The sequence below is a fragment of the Lithobates pipiens genome, unplaced genomic scaffold, assembly GCF_037356315.1.
Source record: "Lithobates pipiens isolate NorthernLeopardFrog02 unplaced genomic scaffold, aLitPip1_a1.2 Scaffold_10, whole genome shotgun sequence".
In the NCBI taxonomy this organism is placed as follows: domain Eukaryota; kingdom Metazoa; phylum Chordata; class Amphibia; order Anura; family Ranidae; genus Lithobates; species Lithobates pipiens.
Window position 1 is genome coordinate 35291583 of NW_027507686.1, and position 17982 is coordinate 35309564.

General features: G+C 43.1%; 1 protein-coding gene across 6 annotated transcripts in view; it reads right to left on the reverse strand.

The window, feature by feature from the left end:
• Nucleotides 1-2908: 2908 nt before the first annotated feature.
• The window catches only part of LOC143930078 (anillin-like), an 18394-nt gene continuing 3320 nt past the window's right edge, over nucleotides 2909-17982 (reverse strand). For 4 of the 6 annotated variants that reach the window (XM_077454025.1, XM_077454015.1, XM_077454043.1 and 1 more), the window contains exons 6-24: nucleotides 17580-17666; nucleotides 17259-17370; nucleotides 17048-17113; nucleotides 13353-13555; nucleotides 13171-13265; nucleotides 12490-12619; nucleotides 12259-12394; nucleotides 12002-12175; nucleotides 11664-11790; nucleotides 10851-10899; nucleotides 9410-9463; nucleotides 9289-9318; nucleotides 9176-9197; nucleotides 8510-8619; nucleotides 5555-5608; nucleotides 4172-4258; nucleotides 3981-4088; nucleotides 3730-3902; nucleotides 2909-3562 (exon numbers count right to left, since the gene is read on the reverse strand). In XM_077454025.1, the coding sequence (XP_077310151.1) occupies nucleotides 3445-3562; nucleotides 3730-3902; nucleotides 3981-4088; nucleotides 4172-4258; nucleotides 5555-5608; nucleotides 8510-8619; nucleotides 9176-9197; nucleotides 9289-9318; nucleotides 9410-9463; nucleotides 10851-10899; nucleotides 11664-11790; nucleotides 12002-12175; nucleotides 12259-12394; nucleotides 12490-12619; nucleotides 13171-13265; nucleotides 13353-13555; nucleotides 17048-17113; nucleotides 17259-17370; nucleotides 17580-17666 (1935 nt within the window). In that variant the 3' untranslated portion in view covers nucleotides 2909-3444. The remainder of the gene's footprint in view (nucleotides 3563-3729; nucleotides 3903-3980; nucleotides 4089-4171; nucleotides 4259-5554; nucleotides 5609-8509; nucleotides 8620-9175; nucleotides 9198-9288; nucleotides 9319-9409; nucleotides 9464-10850; nucleotides 10900-11663; nucleotides 11791-12001; nucleotides 12176-12258; nucleotides 12395-12489; nucleotides 12620-13170; nucleotides 13266-13352; nucleotides 13556-17047; nucleotides 17114-17258; nucleotides 17371-17579; nucleotides 17667-17982) is intronic. The other 2 variants (XM_077454051.1, XM_077454055.1) reach the window with 2 other exon arrangements.

Consider the following 17982-nt stretch of genomic DNA (forward strand, 5'->3'; position numbering starts at 1 on the left):
TAAACTGCCATCATTTGAAGGAACCACTTAAAGTGGAACTTTAATCAGAAAATGAAAGCAGAGTTCCGCTAGTTTTTCTGTTTATTAAATGTCAGCAGCTACAAAAAGTGTAGGTGCTGACTTTTAATAAAACACACATTCATATCTAATTTTGACAGGAGGCCAGCTGGGGAGAAGGGGAGAGGAGGAGTCACCTAGGTGGCACAAGCGGAAGTGGTAGCTGGCTACCTGCCAAAACTAGGTACCCCCCCCCATGTCAGGGGGTTAGGAGTGCTTAAAGTGAAAATTCTACTTTTGGGTGGAACTCCACTTTAAGTCCTGCTAGATAACTTCAGGCAGGATGGATCATGGAGGCAGGTGTGATGGTGGCAGAAGGAATGGATCATAGAGAGCCAGGAGGGATGGATCGTGGAGGCAGGAGGGATGGTGTGATGAGGCAGGAGGAATGGATCATAGAGGCAGGTGGGACAGTGTGATGGTGACAGGAGGGATGGTGTGATGGATCATGGAAGATCAAAGAAAGGCAAGGCACTCGGTGACTGTCTTGGTGACTCGCAGGCAGTGGCGCTCCCCTACAGCAAAAAAGGTCAGGACACTACACTACTGTGGGGGGTGAATTGGACAGGAGGAGGATATACTACACTATTGTATATAATATAATTTGTTAATTGAAAGATTACAGAGCTTGACTTGTAGTTTTGTTAGCTGTTTTTTTTGTTAAGGTTATCTGAAAGATGGGTTTCAAATGTTTTGACAGGGGTGCAGTTTCAGTGCTTGCCATAGGCACCCTTTTCACTAGATACGCCTCTGAGTATAGGCACTTATTTTTTTATGTTTTACAGAGCTAGACCTGCAAGAGGCCAGCCTGAAGTGTTCTAGCAGGACATTTTCTGACAAAGTTCCACTTTAAAGAGGAGCTACAGTCTCATAAGCAAATTTTAATAAAAACCATCATTGTGATGACCACATAGTATTTACGTACAAAGTACTTGCTCATGTCCACCCTGAAAAAGATGTAGATGGCTCGCATTCATTTGTAGGTTTTTCGTGCAGCTGGATACCCAGCATGCACCTCCTGGATCTCGTGCCTGTGCAGTAATGACACTGCGGGGCTCACTTTAGCAGGTTGCAATAGCAACAGCAGCAGAGGTTCCCACCCGGGTTGTTATAGCAACTTAATAATGTGGCCTAATCCCCCCGATCACATCATTTCCGGTAAGAAAAATAATGTGATAATAGAAGCTTTGGTTGGCCGAAGACTCCTGGGATCGATGACATGGATATCCCAGTAGTCAATGGGACAGGCAGATTATGCAAGTCGTCTAGGCAGCTGCGACTGGAAGTCATAGGGTAAACAAACAAGTACTCTGATTGAATGTTTAAACTTTTTTTTAATTCTACGATAAGCACTTTAGGTGGGCATTAAAAGGAGGATACATTTAAAAAAAAAAAAAAAGGAGCCCAGTTCACTGTCTAATCAGAATCAGCCAGTAGGAATAAAACAATCCCCTGATGTTGTAGGTTAGTGGGATTAAAGGAAGGCCTCAGTGGAAATAAAGGACCTATGTTGGTGGGCTTTTATTAAGAGAGTGTGCAGTCCAATACAAGCTTATTAAGAATGCAAAACCCACTTGAAGCAAGTCAGGACACCAACTGCAGGTCCACTGTATCGGTCAATTAATTCTGAATCCCAGAGGGGTCATTGACATCGGTCAATACAGACCCATACAAATGTCTTATGGTTGGCATCAGTGGTATTAGGAAAGCCCCCCAGAACTGTTGTTCAGTAGTACATATCTTTATGCAGGATCCATGTCCTGCACTGCTCTCCTGTTCGGGAATATTCCAGCACCGTTGGGTAGATCACTCTGCCTGGGATAGACGGGCCACTCAGCGACTTCCACTGTATAGCAACAAAAGTCTGTATGCAAGACCTTCTAATCACAGGGGACAATTTACAGCAACAAGCAGCATGTAGTTTGCGGGCTATTGAGTAATTTAAAGGAATCGGACATTACTAATCCTTTGCCTGTCTCTATTGGAGTGACATCCCCTCTCTCATCCAGTCAGTATTTCTTAAGCTGCAGGTAAAAACCTATTCTTTGCAATAACAAGAAATGTCAGTTTTCTGTGTTGAATACTTTTTTTACACATTGTCTTTTAGGATTGCCCCAGGAGACAGAAGATGGGGAGCTCAGCGACCTCTCATCATACACTATACAGCCCCATCAGCCTTAAACCGCTCAGTCAGGGCGATGGCTCCAAGAACACAAACATTATCTGATGGTTGGGAGGTCAATCTTATTATATGGTACACTAGAGAGTCCAACATTGTTAAGTCTATTTTACAAATGAACATTTAGTACAAAAGGTATACACAGTAGCCATGACACCAATATAGGGGAGCTCAACAGGAGCAGACTGCCACAGATCTACATATATACAAACCACCCCCCCAGAAGAGGAGGATTTGGGTGCGGGGGGAGAGGCAGGGTCACCATCCTGACTCTGCATGGTGTAAATTTCAGCCTGAGCCATCTAAACAGGATTTTTCAGCAGAGCAGCGAGGGATGCCCTTAATAATGCACAAAAAAAAAAAAAAAAAAAAAAAAAAGAGAGAGAGGCCAGAGCCCCACCTACCAGATGAAAATAGTATACCCTCAGAACAAAAATATATTAAAAAAAAACACTATACATTCCTTTTAACTGTATGGAAACCGTCAGTGAGGAAAGTGCAGATCTCCCCTTAAAAAATAAATAAAAATAAAATACTAGTTCCCTGGCTGACCTGATATGCTAGTGGTGTCACATGACTCTGAAGGAAGCAAATCAAACGACATTTTCAGGCCAGTGCCTCCATACTTCAAAACATGAAGGGTTTCCACTGAACTACTAACAGAGACAGGGGTGTGTTAAATGATTTATTGCATAGATTAATATACGATCTATTCAAATTTCTAAATAATTCAATAATAAAATATATTTCCATATATAAGAAGAGCAGCAACCACATAAACCGTACTGAAAACAGACCAATACAACAATTAGAATAATTTCTGGACATATATAAAGAAAACACACAAAACAGAACTACTAAGAAAGTGCACTCTTGTGTGCCACAGTATAGGTTGGCAGCATTTGGAACACAGACGTCTTTCCTGGGCCCCCCCCCCCCCCCCCATCTATGAACTGCAGACAGGGGAACATAACAGGGACTCTCAGCGATACAAAAGAATCTCAGATAACATTTGTAACAATGTTTCCAAAGAGTGACCTGGTCACCTAGTGCCAGGACGATCAAGTAGGGAACATGTTGCCAATTGGTAGGTTTAGATATTGATTGGGCTAGAACAGGACTTCAGATCAGATAAAAACATTTTTATAACAGAAGCAGAAAACTCCTCTGTGTGCAGGATGATCTCAACGGCTGCGTGGACAGTGGCCTCAGCTTGGTGTTAGTTTTGCTATGCTGGCTCCCCATGTTCGCAGGTCTAACAGAACCTGGTTCAGAGAGTCCATCCAGAGGTCCTTCTCCTCCTTGGTATCTGCAGACAGCCAGTTCCTGGAAGGAGAGATTTGCAGACAATACGTGAACCCATGTTTGCAGGACAGGCACGCTATCATGTATAGATTTTTTATACCAGATAGGAGAGATAGGTCACAGCTGTCCCATCAGAGCTGGAAAGGTTTTAGAAGTCTCCCTAAAACTAGTCACCATAACAGACTCACTTGGTAAAACACAAGGTGTTGCGGCACTGGGTCACCAGTGTGTCCCTGTCATCTTCTCGTTGAGGCCTCATGGTGATCAGTTCCAAGGTGTGGGGACGGGCACACACCTCTCTTTTGGCAGCCTCAATCTTGGCACTCGTACAGTTTACTAGGTTTGTCCGCTCGAGAGGTTCCTACAAAATGATGGTCAATACAGACAGCACCAACAAAAGATGTACAAGTTCCAGAACACCGGGTCAGCGTGTACTTACCTTAGAGGTCTCCTGGTCAGGATATGCCCAGAAGGACAGAATGTTACCAGAAAGGACGCACCAACGCCTGTGCCATGCCCCCAGACCACTGACATCATCAAATATTGTCTGCAGAGAGAGAATAGGAAAGCTTCATAAATACAACATATCAACCCCCCGGATATGGTAATCATCCATCAACAGGCTCTTACCAGAAAACCTGTACGCTGTACAGCAGAATGACTCTGGCACTGCATCTTCAGGTACAAGTTCCCCTCCAGGGGGGACAGGAAAGGGACCTGGGAGAAGACAACAATCAGGGCAAGTAGAACAAAAATGGCATCTGGTTAGTAGAGCAGATTAGCGCCAGTCAGTGCAGTGTGACTAAAAGCAGTACAACAGTCCCAGGTCCAAGCGCTGCCATTCCTGGGGATGGAGTTATTGTGAGTTCACCTTTAACGATCAATATACAGTATACAGTATATTGGTTCTTACCAGATCACTAGCCCTCAAATCTACACAGAGGCAGCAATGGAAACTGCAACACCTACCTCATGATCTGTTCATGGGATAGTCAACCAGAGAAGACCATAGGGCAGTTTTTAAAAAGATAAAAACCCAAGAACAAATGTATTTACTGCAGCTCACTAGTCCTTAGATGTGTCTTCACCCCCTACCCCTCATACCTTAGTCAGTCTCTCTCTCTCATTACCTTCCAGTCCGTAGATGTGCCCCCCCCCCCCCTTTCCATTTCTTCAATATGCCGACACAATTGCCCCACCATATTCCTTAGAAATAGAATCCAGTCACTTCCTGTCAGCTGAACTGTAATCTCAAGCATTGTTGTCCTCTAATGTAAACCATTTAATGGCGGAAGACATTTTTGTAGGTCAGCCTAGTTGGCTCCCTCCATACAGTATGGAGGGGGGGTCACCTAGAACAGGAAGTTTATTCCAGGCAGAATCACCAGGTGGGGAATTTTTTGCCCCCGCCATGAGAAGACAGCAATTATTGCTAGTGACTCCCAAACGTGGGGAGTCTGTTCGGTCTAGTGATTCTATATTGGATGGGCCGACAGTGTGGACCCAGCTGTCACCTGACTAGATCAGCCTTGGTGCAGCACATGACTAGATAATGGTGCCCAAAAATTTGAAATTAGAATCACCTGCTCCAAATATTACTGCATATATCATTTCACAGAAGGCACACTAAACTGTTCAGGTGTTGCAGTTTCCATAGGTGCCAGCATGTGCGTCCTCCGGATCACCTGTGTCAGCAGGTCCGGTCATAAGCAGCTGGAGAATGTTACATTACACAATTCTTAAATTGTAGTTATTTGGCTGCAAGCTTCCATGCATCATCATCCGACTGGCCTTATCAGTAATTTCCCCAACCTCACATCGTTCCTTTTCTTCATTCAATGTGTGGGGGAGAAATCAAAGTCCACAGGCCTCCAGAAAACAGTTTGTAGAGTGTTCTCTGTTTTGGTCACTCACAATAAGACCAAATGTGAACGACTACAACCCCCAGCATCAGAAGTCTCTACTACATAGACATGCACCAATCCCAACAATGCGAGAAAAATCAGTAACCACCTTATCCTGAAAATGATTTCCAAGCAGACGACCGACCTTCCCTTCCAACTTCATCTAGGAGATAGACAGGTGGAGAAAAATCAGAGTTACACTTACCAGTAACGTCTTTTCCAGGAGTCTGCAGAACAGCCACCTTAGAGAGGGACCATAACTCCTACCCTTCTATGGAAACACCACCTTAGCTTGAAGACTTAAGCCACTCAGCCCTGCCGGCCCCTTAGTTCTCCAAAAGTACCTCCAGTCAGCTGGGGAGACACAAGAACACGTCATACTAACCTTATTCCCGACGGTCCTATGTCAGAACCTTACCTTCCCTTGACAAAGACACATTATTCGGATGGGTACCGGTGCTGTCCTGAAAGACTCCTGGAAAAACCGTTACCAGTAAGCAACCAATTTTTCCTTCATTGTCTTTCAGGGCAGCCACCTTAGAGAGGATAAACAGGCATTTACCCCTGGGGTGGGACCACAGTTTGAAAGACATTTCGCCCAAAGGCCTGATCCTTAGCAGATACCAGGCCCAACCTGTACTGCTTTACAAAGGTAGTAAAGCTGGACCATGTTGCAGCCCTACAGATTTTCTCTGGCATAGCTCTACTGGAGTGAGCCCGGAGACCCTCTGGGACCTCCATCCCTCTTACTACACAAGCTTGACTAATAGCCAACCTAAGCCATCTTGCCATTGTATGTCTAGAAGCTTGCGCCCTCGGAAAAAAAAAAAAAAAAAAAAAAAAAAAAAAAGGAATCAGACTTCCTAAACTGCTTTATACTGTAGGACACAAATTCCAACCTATGAAAGTTATGTTCCTGTTCACCCACAGGATTCAAACAAAAACGTATGCCAAAACAATTTCTTGGCCTCTGCCCCAGTTCTCAGCAGTGTCTAAACACTAGAACTGAGGGGCCGGCAGGGCAGAGTGGCTTAAATCTTCAAGCCAAGGTGGTGTTTCCTGAGAAGGGAGGAACCAAGGTCTCTCTAAGGTGGCTCTCCTGAACGACGATGAGGGGGAAAGATGATAGGATGAGACAAGAGAGCAGAAAAAAAAAAAAAACACAGGAGGAGGGATAGCGTGAGACACTAGCACTGATGTCTAAAATGTAGTGATTAATGGGGAGCACCGAGTAACAGAAAAAGTGCCTTCTCTTTTCTGTGTGCTCTCAGAATTAGGGAACAGTAATATCAAGAGGGGAGGCACTTCCTGTGTCTTGTCAAAGGTACTGGGGATTTCCTGCATACAATCACTTCTTTTCCAGCCTTCCCACTCTTTCCTTATTTTCTGACTGGTGGGACAAATGTTCCGCAGCAAAGAAACAAAGGGTCTCCATTCACTGCACTCCTGTAGCTTGTTCCCCCATTATCTGGACCCACCACCAAGTACACCATCCTATACTCCCCCTCCCTTCTCTGCCATTCATTCCATGGCTCCCTCTCTCTCTCTATAATATATCTCCTCTACTGTTCCTCTCATATATCCCGCTCCCTCTCCTCTACCATTCACGTCATATGTCCCACTCCCTATGCCGTTCATCATATGTAGCCTTCTCCCTCCTGCACATTTTATACATCCCCCTAGCTCCCTCCTCAGTTGTTCATCTTATACCACCGCACTCCCTTTTCTGCCGTTCATCTTACATGAGCCACTCCCCCTTCTCCACAATCCATAACATGAGTTCATTATTTTCCTCTGATTTTCGGGCCTCTTTACTTCATCCCCCAATCCCTCCCCAAAACTTCCGTTAACCCCCTACACTGCTTGCATCACACATCCCCCAAAAAGGAAATATCAAGTTCTGAATTCCCAACCCTCCATCAAACTTACCCCCACTTAACTGCTCCCCACTAACCCCTGCACCATTAGCCTCTCACCTATCAGTTTTTGCCCTTTGACAGAACTCTTAAGAATCATATACCACGTGAAAGGGATTCCACATAAGTTTTTATTGTACCAGTAAAAACTGACCCGAACAGGATTTCATCATTTCTCCCCCCATTTGCTCCACAGTGTCTGCATCTACAAGGTCAGTGAGGACTTGTTTTAAAGCGCATTTACTGCTTATGAATATGTAAATATCTAAATGCCCATATAGTCTGGCCACAACAACATCACAGGACACATACTCAAAAATTACTTTATATAATCATAATGAAGCTAATGCAACCAATTTCCGTTGAGCACTTAACCACTTAACCGCCCCATAGCTGAATGACGGCTGCAGAGCGGTATCTTATCTCTGGGAGGCCGTCATACGACGTCCTCCCAGAATTCAGTTCTCGCGTGCACTCGAGAGCATCCGTGACCACCGGGTCTCGCGGCAGTTTACCACGTGATCGCTCCGTCAAATGATGGAGTGATCACTTGTAAACAAACTGGCGTCATGTTATGACGCCGGTTCCTCCCTCCTCTCTGTACAGCGGAGGGGGGGAAGAGATCGGTGTCAGCAGCGCTGTGGGCTGCATCTGCAGTGCCCACATCGCTGCTCACCGAATTTAACCCCTCAATTCCCTGCCGTACCCACCAATACTCGGCAGTGCAATACCCTGCCATAAATTGCCATACCCGGAGATACCCTGCAATACCCAGCCATAGACGTCCGTCCCGTCCCTCCCCCCCCCCCCCCGCCCTCCGGTGATTCTACCGACTCACCAATACGATCAAAGCCAGAATCTTTTTTTTTTTTTTTTTTTTTATTTCAGGCTTCCCAGCCTAGAGATGAGATGTGGGGTCTTATTGACCACATACCTCACTGTAAAGAGGACCTGTCATGCCATATTCCTATTACAAGGGATGTTTACAATGCAAGTGCCCAGTGGTTAAACAAGGCTGACTGATACCAGTGACCACTGCTATACTCTTTTTTGGCAAACCCCCCTTATTACACATTGTAGTATTCAAACCAAAAAAAGCAATAAGTACCAAACACAAAACAAACAAACTTAGACAGACAATTACCCACCTTGTCCAGTGGAAACTTGAATTTGCCCAGAGATTCTAGAGATAACGTCAGGGACCCAACCAGCAGAAAGCTACTGGATCTGAGAGGGCAGTTCACTGCTGGACTACAAGCTACAGTGACAGAGGAAGAAACAATTAGTTGGCACCAGAGTCTACAGTGGGAGGAGGGGAGGGGAGACGTAGAGGGCACCAGAAGCTACAGTGAGAGGAGAAGGTAGAGGGCGCTAGAGGAGGGGATTGTAGAGGCTGCAGTTAGATCACTAGAGGGAGCACTTTTAGCTCCAGATAGTTTCTAGGAAGCCATGTGAGTGTATATAGTAAATATCATAATCACATGATCAAAAAGTTTCTATTAGCTAGCACACTATACACTACTATTTCAACAAAAACAGAACTCCCTGGCTAGCGAACCCAAAAAGGCATTGATAAGGATACATTTTATGTCAATAGTTGGCTGTAATTTGCAGAAGAATAATAAAAGGATTCAAAAATAGTTTCAAACTACAAGAAATAAGATTAACAGTAAATAATGGCTGCAGACTAAAAAAAAACAAGTTAAAAATGACAACCCTTTAATAATATAAAACACGGAGTAGAGAGAGTGTGATAGCAATTTCATTTGAGCATGCATTGTAGGACCACCACCACACCATTAGGGGGCGCTTACCTGGAGAGTTCAGGGAGGTTTTCTGTGTGTGAAAGAGACAGGAAAAAAGGTGACCTCTTACCCCATATACCCCAGGAATTGCCACTCTAAGCCAATAGGAGAGTACCACTTACCCGGGAACTTAGGAGCTTTTTTGGTGTAATCTGGAGGCGAATGAAAAACACAGAAACTTAGTACAGGCCAATGATGGCCACATCAGACCAGTAGCATGCTGGAAAATGAGGAAGACGGTACCTTAGGCTTGAGAGATTTCCTTTTGTCCACGGTGGTAATAGGTCCACTTTGTGCCTGTGGGTGGATGAAAACAATTAGCATTATACGTATGCTGATGACAAAGGTTTACCATGGACCGAGGCCTGAGATAGGCACAGGATACACCCAGCACTGCTACAAACCTCACCACTTAAAAAAAGGATGTTACACAGAATTGCTAGTAACCAGCAGTGATACAGGGACAGAGTCCTCATCCACATACATGGATAGAATTCCCTGTAATAGACCACACTTATTACAAGGATAAAAAAAAAAATATATAATAATTATATATATATATATATATATATATATATATATATATATATATATATATATATTAATAATAATAATAATCGAGCCATGTGCATAAGCACAAGGACAGCATTCTCAATAAAAAGGTACCATGTCTATTGATATGAAAGCAGAATAATTATAACAGACCATGTCCATTAATAATGAGAACAAAAGGGAACAAATAATGAGAACAAAATTCCCAGTTAGGCCTGGTTCACATCTTGAAAGCCAAGAAAATGGATTTTCTTTCCCTGCAAAGAAGGGAACAAAATCCATCACTTCCCTTAGTGAAAGCAGCACATACAAGTTCACAAAAAAAAAAAAAAAAAAAACACACACACACACACACACACACACACACACACACACACACACACACACACACACACACACTAGCTGTTTAAGCCCTTCCCAGTCAGTGTCAGTACAGCGGCTGTGCATATTTTTAGCACTGATTACTATCACTGGTTCCCAAAAAGTGTCAGAATGTCCACCGTATTAATCGCAGTGTCACGATAAGTTGATTGGCACCATTACTAGGAAAAATAAAATTCCATTATATAGGCCATAGCTTGTAGATGCTATAAAATTTTGAGCAAACCAAAAAACGCCGAAATTTAAAAATGTATATCAGAAATTATTATTATTTTTTTTTTCAAAAATTGGTCAGTCTTTGTTCCTAGCGCAAAAAATTAACAAACAGTGGTGATCAAAAACCACCAAAAAGATGTGTGTGTGTGTGCGTGCAATGATTCCACATTTAGAACCTATAAAATTTGTCCTTCCGAGGGGTGTGGGTTATAGGACAGGTCCATTTTTGTGTATGTGTTTTTGTATTTTCTTTGAATGTTTTGTACATTTGTCTTTGGAATGATAAGGAAGGTTTTAAATGTCTATAACTTAATAAAAATTGAAAGCAAGTAATACGAATGAGATTAGCATCAAGAGTTAATTACCTGAGAACACCTACTAATTGCCTAACAAGACACATCCAATGAGATAAAAATAACCAATTGTATTGGGCGTGTGCCATCATCAATGAGAAACCCACAGGTACCCTAGCACCAGTTGCAGTTTACATATTTTTTATTGTTTTGCGCTTCAAACTAATTTCATGACAACTCACCAAACTGTAAACCTCAATTTCTATTTTGAAGTCTGCGCTGGTCTTATTCCTGTGGAGTAAGAGAGAAGATGATCAATCATAACCAATTATCACTGTAAAGCCACACTGCAAGACTCCCAAAATGATACCGGCTCACATGAATCTGTGCATGACCCCCCCCATCTTTATTCACACCAGGTTAAGGCAATGAGCCCTTTTGCCACAAGGAGCAATCTTTCCAAACACATCCTACTCGGGCAATGACCCGTCATCTTCCCCACAACGCTGCCATAATGACCCTCACACACTTAAAACACCATGCCCCTCCATCTTCCCACTTACACAACGCCACCAAGATGACCCTCCATCTTCCAACAATGCTGCCACGACGCCCCTGTATCGTCTCACAAACACACACACACACACACACACACACACACACCAAACATGCTCCCATGACAATCCTCATTCTTGATACACCAGGCTCCCAGATTCTGTTGGAAAGTGCTTCAGAATCCTGAATACCACATCATGTAAAAAGAAAAAATGTGTAAATTTGTGTAGTAGGGCGGGGGGGAAGAGGATAAAGACTAGCAGAGGAAAGGGCTAACTGCTGACCTGCTACCTCCACATAGGTGTGTGATGTCCCATGAGAGTGACAATGCAAAGCTAAAATTTACATTAAAAAATAAAAACTTAAAAAGATGAAGTGCTAAATTATAAACAAAGCAATATCAAAACAGTCACAGATTTACTAGCAAAGAAACCTGCTGCATGCTCTGCCCCATTGAAGAAACCAAACAGATTAGGTAGATTTCCCAGAAAGTCACTTACAGGGTCACTGAGGTAGGAAATATAATGGTGTCACCAGTCTGGGCATCTGCAGCACTGGCCAGAGGTGTTGCTACAACATCATAGCTTCCATAGCGGATGAGTATGAGGAAATAGTGACCCAGAGATCCTGAAGAGAAAGTACACATTAAGAAATAACAGTGGTCATAGAAGACAGCAAGACCAGTGCATTCACAAGTACCTGAGACACAGGTTGTGTGCCAGCGCACTCACAAGTTACATAGTTGGCAAGGTTAGATAAAGACACCAGTCCAACCTGTGTGAAGTACCCTGTCAATTACTCAAGTCACAGGTTGTGCGCCAGCGCACTTCACATGTACCTGAATCACGGATTGCCTTGCACACATAGTCCACCTTGAGAGGCAGTTGAATGTCAGAGATGGTGACAGAACCATGGCAAGGCCTTAACTCTTCTGAAGGACAAGATTCTGGCTCCTCTGATCGTTCTCCTCGGAGTCTGTCCAGCTCCTTTAATAAAGCCACCTTCTTCTCAGCTAAAGAGGAGGGAGATGAGGTGAGTTCCTTCTAACATCAGTGCACACAAAGAAATGGTGAAATATGTATACTGTTCACTCACTGGACACTAAGAGGAGCCGTTCTGCCTCAGCCTCCTGCCGAGTGCCCTTGCCATGGTCAACGTCTACACAATAGCTCAAGGCACAACACGACTGCTCAATAATACGCTGCAGAGACGAGACCTCCTTACTGAGGAGCTGCCGGAGGAGGAAACATGCCTTGTTACTCTGCTAATAATAATAATAATAATAATAATAATAATTCACAATTTTCTAGAGGATAAAAGGCTCACCTTGATCCTCTCCTTTGCGTCTCCCTTTTCCAGTGGCCTTCTTTCAGAATGACGGCTGGTAGTTGGCGTACATAGTTGGTTAACTGACTCTAGCTGTACATTTCTCCGCAATGTTCGATAAGCATCAATACTGCAACAGAATCAATATAGAAAGGTTCATGTCAGGTCTAAAACTATAGGTTGTGCATATTGCCCTGAAGAAGTACAGCCACAATTTTGGAGAAAAAAAAAAAAAAAAAAAAAACACACAAACACCCCACAAACCATCAGCTCTGCCAGAGTGCCAAAATACAATATACAGTAGGGTGGATTGACCATTGATATACTGTCAACCCACATAACTGGTAGGTGAATGGATTATAGATAGACTGCTAACTTGAGTACCTGCTAAGGTGGATGGATTATGGAAAGGCCGGTAAAACCCAGTAGGGTGGATGAACTATGGATAGGCTGTGAAGCCTTGTACTTTGTAGTGGATGGGCTACGGAAAGACCAATAAGTCCAGTTTGACAGAGCATGACTTGACTGAGAAGTTTGTTAGTTGGTAGAGGGGGGAACAGGCTCTGGCTAAGCCAAAAATGTTGATGGTACTCAGTAGGATAGATGGACTCTGGCTATGCTGAAAAGCCAAACTGCACCTGTAGAGTAGATGGATCTGAGCTAGACTAATAACCCCAGCACCTGTAGGGCAAATGGACCTCCTCTTCAGCAGACGTGACCCTTCTCACTGTGGGCTCTTCCTCCAGCAATTCGGGTAAACTGGACACAACTGAGCCCTGTAGATATAGGCATCATATTACAGATCTACAAGTACAGTTTGTTTTAAAACATTTTTTTTTTTTTTTGGGAAGTTTGAGACTCACTAGAGGGCTGATTGCTGCCTGAAGATCCGCTGACTTAGTGAGAGGAGATAGAATAGATACAGGAGGAAGATCCATATCCACTTCTTCTGAAAAATGTTCTTCTGACAGTTCACTAACATCCAAAACACCTTCAAATATGCGGTCAATCAGCTCAGAACTATTCATAGTCACCCGCCTTTGGTCGCCATGGTCTACAACTGAGTCTTAAAGAACAAAAAAAAAAAACAAACACACGACAGAACAGCCATATGTTACCATATCCATCATACAATGATCAGATCTCAGACTCCGCTCAATGAAAATCAGGACAGTATGTCTGGGAAAAATATAAAATATATTCAAGTACATCTCGAATACATTCAACATTTCACTGCGTTTTACTCCTTTAAAAATGCTGCAAAATAGAAAAATAAATTAAATAAAAAATAAGTCATTCATCCTGCCAGAAATCCAGTAAGCTCCTAACTTCCTGCATTGAAATCTAGGCCTGATTGATAACACTGCTTGAGTTCCCTGTAGAATAGAGAACATGCCCCCACCTACCTCTCTGCCCTTCTCATCTTCATAATAGAGAACTAGGCAGAGCTGACAACACTACTTGGGATTTCAACGCAGCTGGAGCACCGTGTTGTCAGCTCAATCAAGTTAGAAGCACACTGGTTTCTGGCAGGATCAAACAGGTTTTGTTTTACTGCTTGCAGTAATTTAAAAAGGCAAACCACCACACCCATAGGGCAATGTCAATGTATTGGAGAAATGCACTGCATATCCTTTTTTTGTTCCCACAAATGTAGACTAAACATTTTTAATAAAAAGGAAGTTTTTTTTTTTTTTTAATCAAAACTTGTTTATTGATAAATTGCTCATATGATACATACAATTGTTGCAGTGTAAAGTGTAAAAACAATACATGCAGTATATGTCTTTGTAGTCATACATAGTGTAGTGTCTGAGCAATAACAGAATATGGTGCAGATGATAAAATCCTTATACCCCTTCCATCCCCAGGGAAGATGAAAAAGAGGAAAGATAAGAGAAAAAAAAAAAAAAAAAAAAAAAAAAAAAAAAAAAAAAAAAAAGAAGAAGGGTCCAATCATAACTTCCAGCATTTTATGGTAAAACAATGTTATACTTTTCTTCTGTTCCTGGATAAAGCAAAGTCTAGTGCATAACCTTTGAACTCAACCAAACCTGCGCTTCCTGCCTCTCTTGCTCTCTCCTACATATCTATACATAGGTTTTCAATATTGTCCTTCATATAGCTGCGGGAAGAACCAGATCCCATTTTCTCTCCATTGGGAGAACCCCTGTAATTCCCAAAGTTCTGGATATCTAGGGTTGTTCCATAGTGGGGTGAAAGGCAACGGACCCTCAATCCCCATCTGGAAACTTTTTCTTTTTTTGGAGGCCACCAATGGGGCCGAGTGCAGGATACTTGGTAGATCCATTTCCATATGGGATGCTGCCTTCAGGTGGGGGGGGGGGGGGGGGGGGGGGTTTAGACATGGTTACCAGGTTAACTACACGGTCATCACCTGCGTCCCTTCCCCACCCTGCTAATTGTTGAATTTGTGAAGCTAGGAAATACATTTTAGGGTACGGTACAGCTAGTCCTCCCCATACTGTAGGGTAGTCAAGCTAATTCTTGCTTTTTTCATATCAGATCTTGCATTAGGGGGTCTATGCGCTTGAACCACTTGTTTGGGATCCACACAGGAGAGTTGCGAAACATGTAAAAGAGTTGCAGGGCCGATACAATTTTAACTTAAATTTACTTGTCCCACCACCGACAAGGATAGCTTGCACCAAATAAAAGAGGAAGTTTGTTTTTGTTTTTTAATTAAAAAAAGGGAAAGGACAGCCGTAATGTTACTATATTGACCTTAACCTGTAATTTATAGCTAGATTAATACACACACACACACACACACACACACACACACACAGTATCTCACAGAAGTGAGTACACCCCTCACATTTTTTTTGTAAATATTTTATTATATCTTTTCATGTGACAACACTGAAGAAATGACACTTTGCTACAAAGTAGTGAGTGTACAGCTTGTGTAAGTGTAAATTTGCTGTCCTCAAAGTAACTCAACACAGCTATTAACGTCTAAACTGCTGGCAACAAAAGTGAGTACTCCCCTAACAGAAAATTAATAATTTTCCCTCCCCGGTGTCATGTGACTTGTAATGCTGGCCATACATTATACAATTTTCTTCTATAGATTTCCTTTAGATTTACCAAAACCATATAATATGAGGTCAAATCTAAACAAACACTTTCAAATTTGTGTGGAATCAGACAGGCCCTTGTACCACACAGTTGAAGGTAAAACTAAAGGAAATTGAATAAGAAAATTGTATGGTGTATGGCCAGCTTTAGGCAATAGATGTATAAGTGCTGCCAGCTTTGTGCTGCAGAGGTTTAAGGTGTGGGGGGTCAGCCTGTCAGTGCTCAGACCATATGCCGCACACTACATCAAATTGGACTGCATGGCTGTGAGAGGGAAACCTCTTCTAAAGATGATGCACAAGAAAGCCCTTCAACAGTTTGCTGACGACAAGTGGACTAAGGACATGGATTACTGGAACCACGTCCTGTGGTCTGAGACCAAGATAAACTTTTTTGGTTCAGATGGTGGCAAGCATGTGTGGTGGCAACCAGATGAGGAGTACAAAGACAAGTGTGTCTTGCCTAGTCAAGCATGGTGGTGGGAGCGTCATGGTCTGGGGCTGCATGAGTGCTTCCGGCACTGGGGAGCTACAGTTCATTGAGGGAACCATGAATGCCAACATGTACTGTGACATACTGAAGCAGAGCATGATCCCCTCCCTTCGGAGACTGGGCTGCAGGGTAGTATTCCAACATGATAACGACCCCAAACACACCTCCAAGTCGACCACTGCCTTGCTAAAGAAGCTGAGGTTAAAAAGGTGATGGACTGACCAAGCATGTCTCCAGACTAGGGCTGCAACTAACGATTATTTTTTATAATCGATTAGTTGGCCGATTAATAACCTTAAAAAAAAAAAAAAAAATAAAAAGTCAAATTGACCTTCATTTTCAACCACAGTGACGGGAAAATTTGGAAATAGAAAACTTCTTGGTCAAAAGGAATTTTCAGACAGTGTATGTGGTTTTCGTTCAGAAATTACATTCAATTTAAAAAACAGAATGTTAAAAACAAGTGATAATTTCAAACAAAATTCTTTCATTCAGCAAATGTACAAAGATTTTTCATCAAAATCGATCAGTGTGGCCAGCAGAGCTGATGTTACACGCTGCAGAGCTCAGAGAGGAGAGTGGCGAGAGCTGATTGGAGGGAAGGGACACACCCCTCCCTCTACATAGCACAGGGACAAAAATGGAGGCCGTTAATCAGCTGGAGGTTTCTCCATCAAACTTTATCTTAGTGTCAGCAAAAACTTGTCAGAAGTGATTCATGCTGATAGAGGAAGGATGCAGCAGATAAGAGCACCAAGTGTAATTTCTAATTGATTCAAGTACAGACTATAGAGGGATATGCTTTGTTTCAAATTTTAATGTCTGAGGGTACAACCACTTTGAAATTAAGTTATTAGGATGGACACAGGAGATCCTGTATACAATGTGGTAGTTCTCACTCTGCATAAAGACACCAGCAATATATTCTTCTCCAGTAAAAGTCACATCTTTTCCTTAGACTTACCTTCCTTAGACCCGTCTTCATCCGCAGCATCAAATGAGGACGGAAGCTCCTCCGGGGGCAGGGAGTCTGTAAAGACATAAAACTGATGCATATGTTTGATCACCAAAATGGGCCCATTTGCCCCCAGCCAACTCACAGGGTCATGTCCCTATCCCAGGAACAAAAACATACTGTACACTTAATTTTCCACCTAGGATAGCCTAATCCTTACCGTTGCTGCAAGTTCTTTGAAGCCGAATCTCCAGGGAAGAGACGCAGCGCTCTGCAGAGACATCAAGAGACCCCTCGCTGCTTTCCAGAGACAGTTCTGTAGACTCGGAGCCCTGGAAACAAATCAAAAACTGGTAATTATCGATTGTGGATATTACCAATTGTGTGTAGGTCTCAACATCTGTAGTGCATTCGTACTGTATATCTGGAAGTCAGCAGGAGATGCTCAGAATGAACTGCACCGCCCAGTTAAATAACAACTTCGGTAGATGGGAGCACAATACAGCACTGCCTGATACAAAGCATCATGGTGTTCACTTACACTGGAGTCACCTGACACGGGTCCCATTTTCACTCGCCCTCGTCCTGTTCTCACCCGTCGCCGCCTTCTTTTCTCTTTACTGGCGCTCTGCAGAGCAGTGTCGCAAAGTAAGCCAAGACAGGATTCAGAAGAGCTATGTTCCACCACAAGTGACACCCAGAAAAGTGTGTACCTCTTGGCCTGAAGACCAGGATGGCACCAAGTGACATTCTGCTGACAAAGCGTGGCACCCAGTAAAGTGACATTATTCTGACAAACCGTGGCACCCAGTAAAGTGACCTTGTGCTGCGTGACCAGAGTGACACAACCGATATACAACTTTTTCCCTGTTGGTCCAGCATGAACAGTGCTATGTTACTGCCAAGTGCAATGCCTTACATGTGACTCTCCACTGCCACCCCAC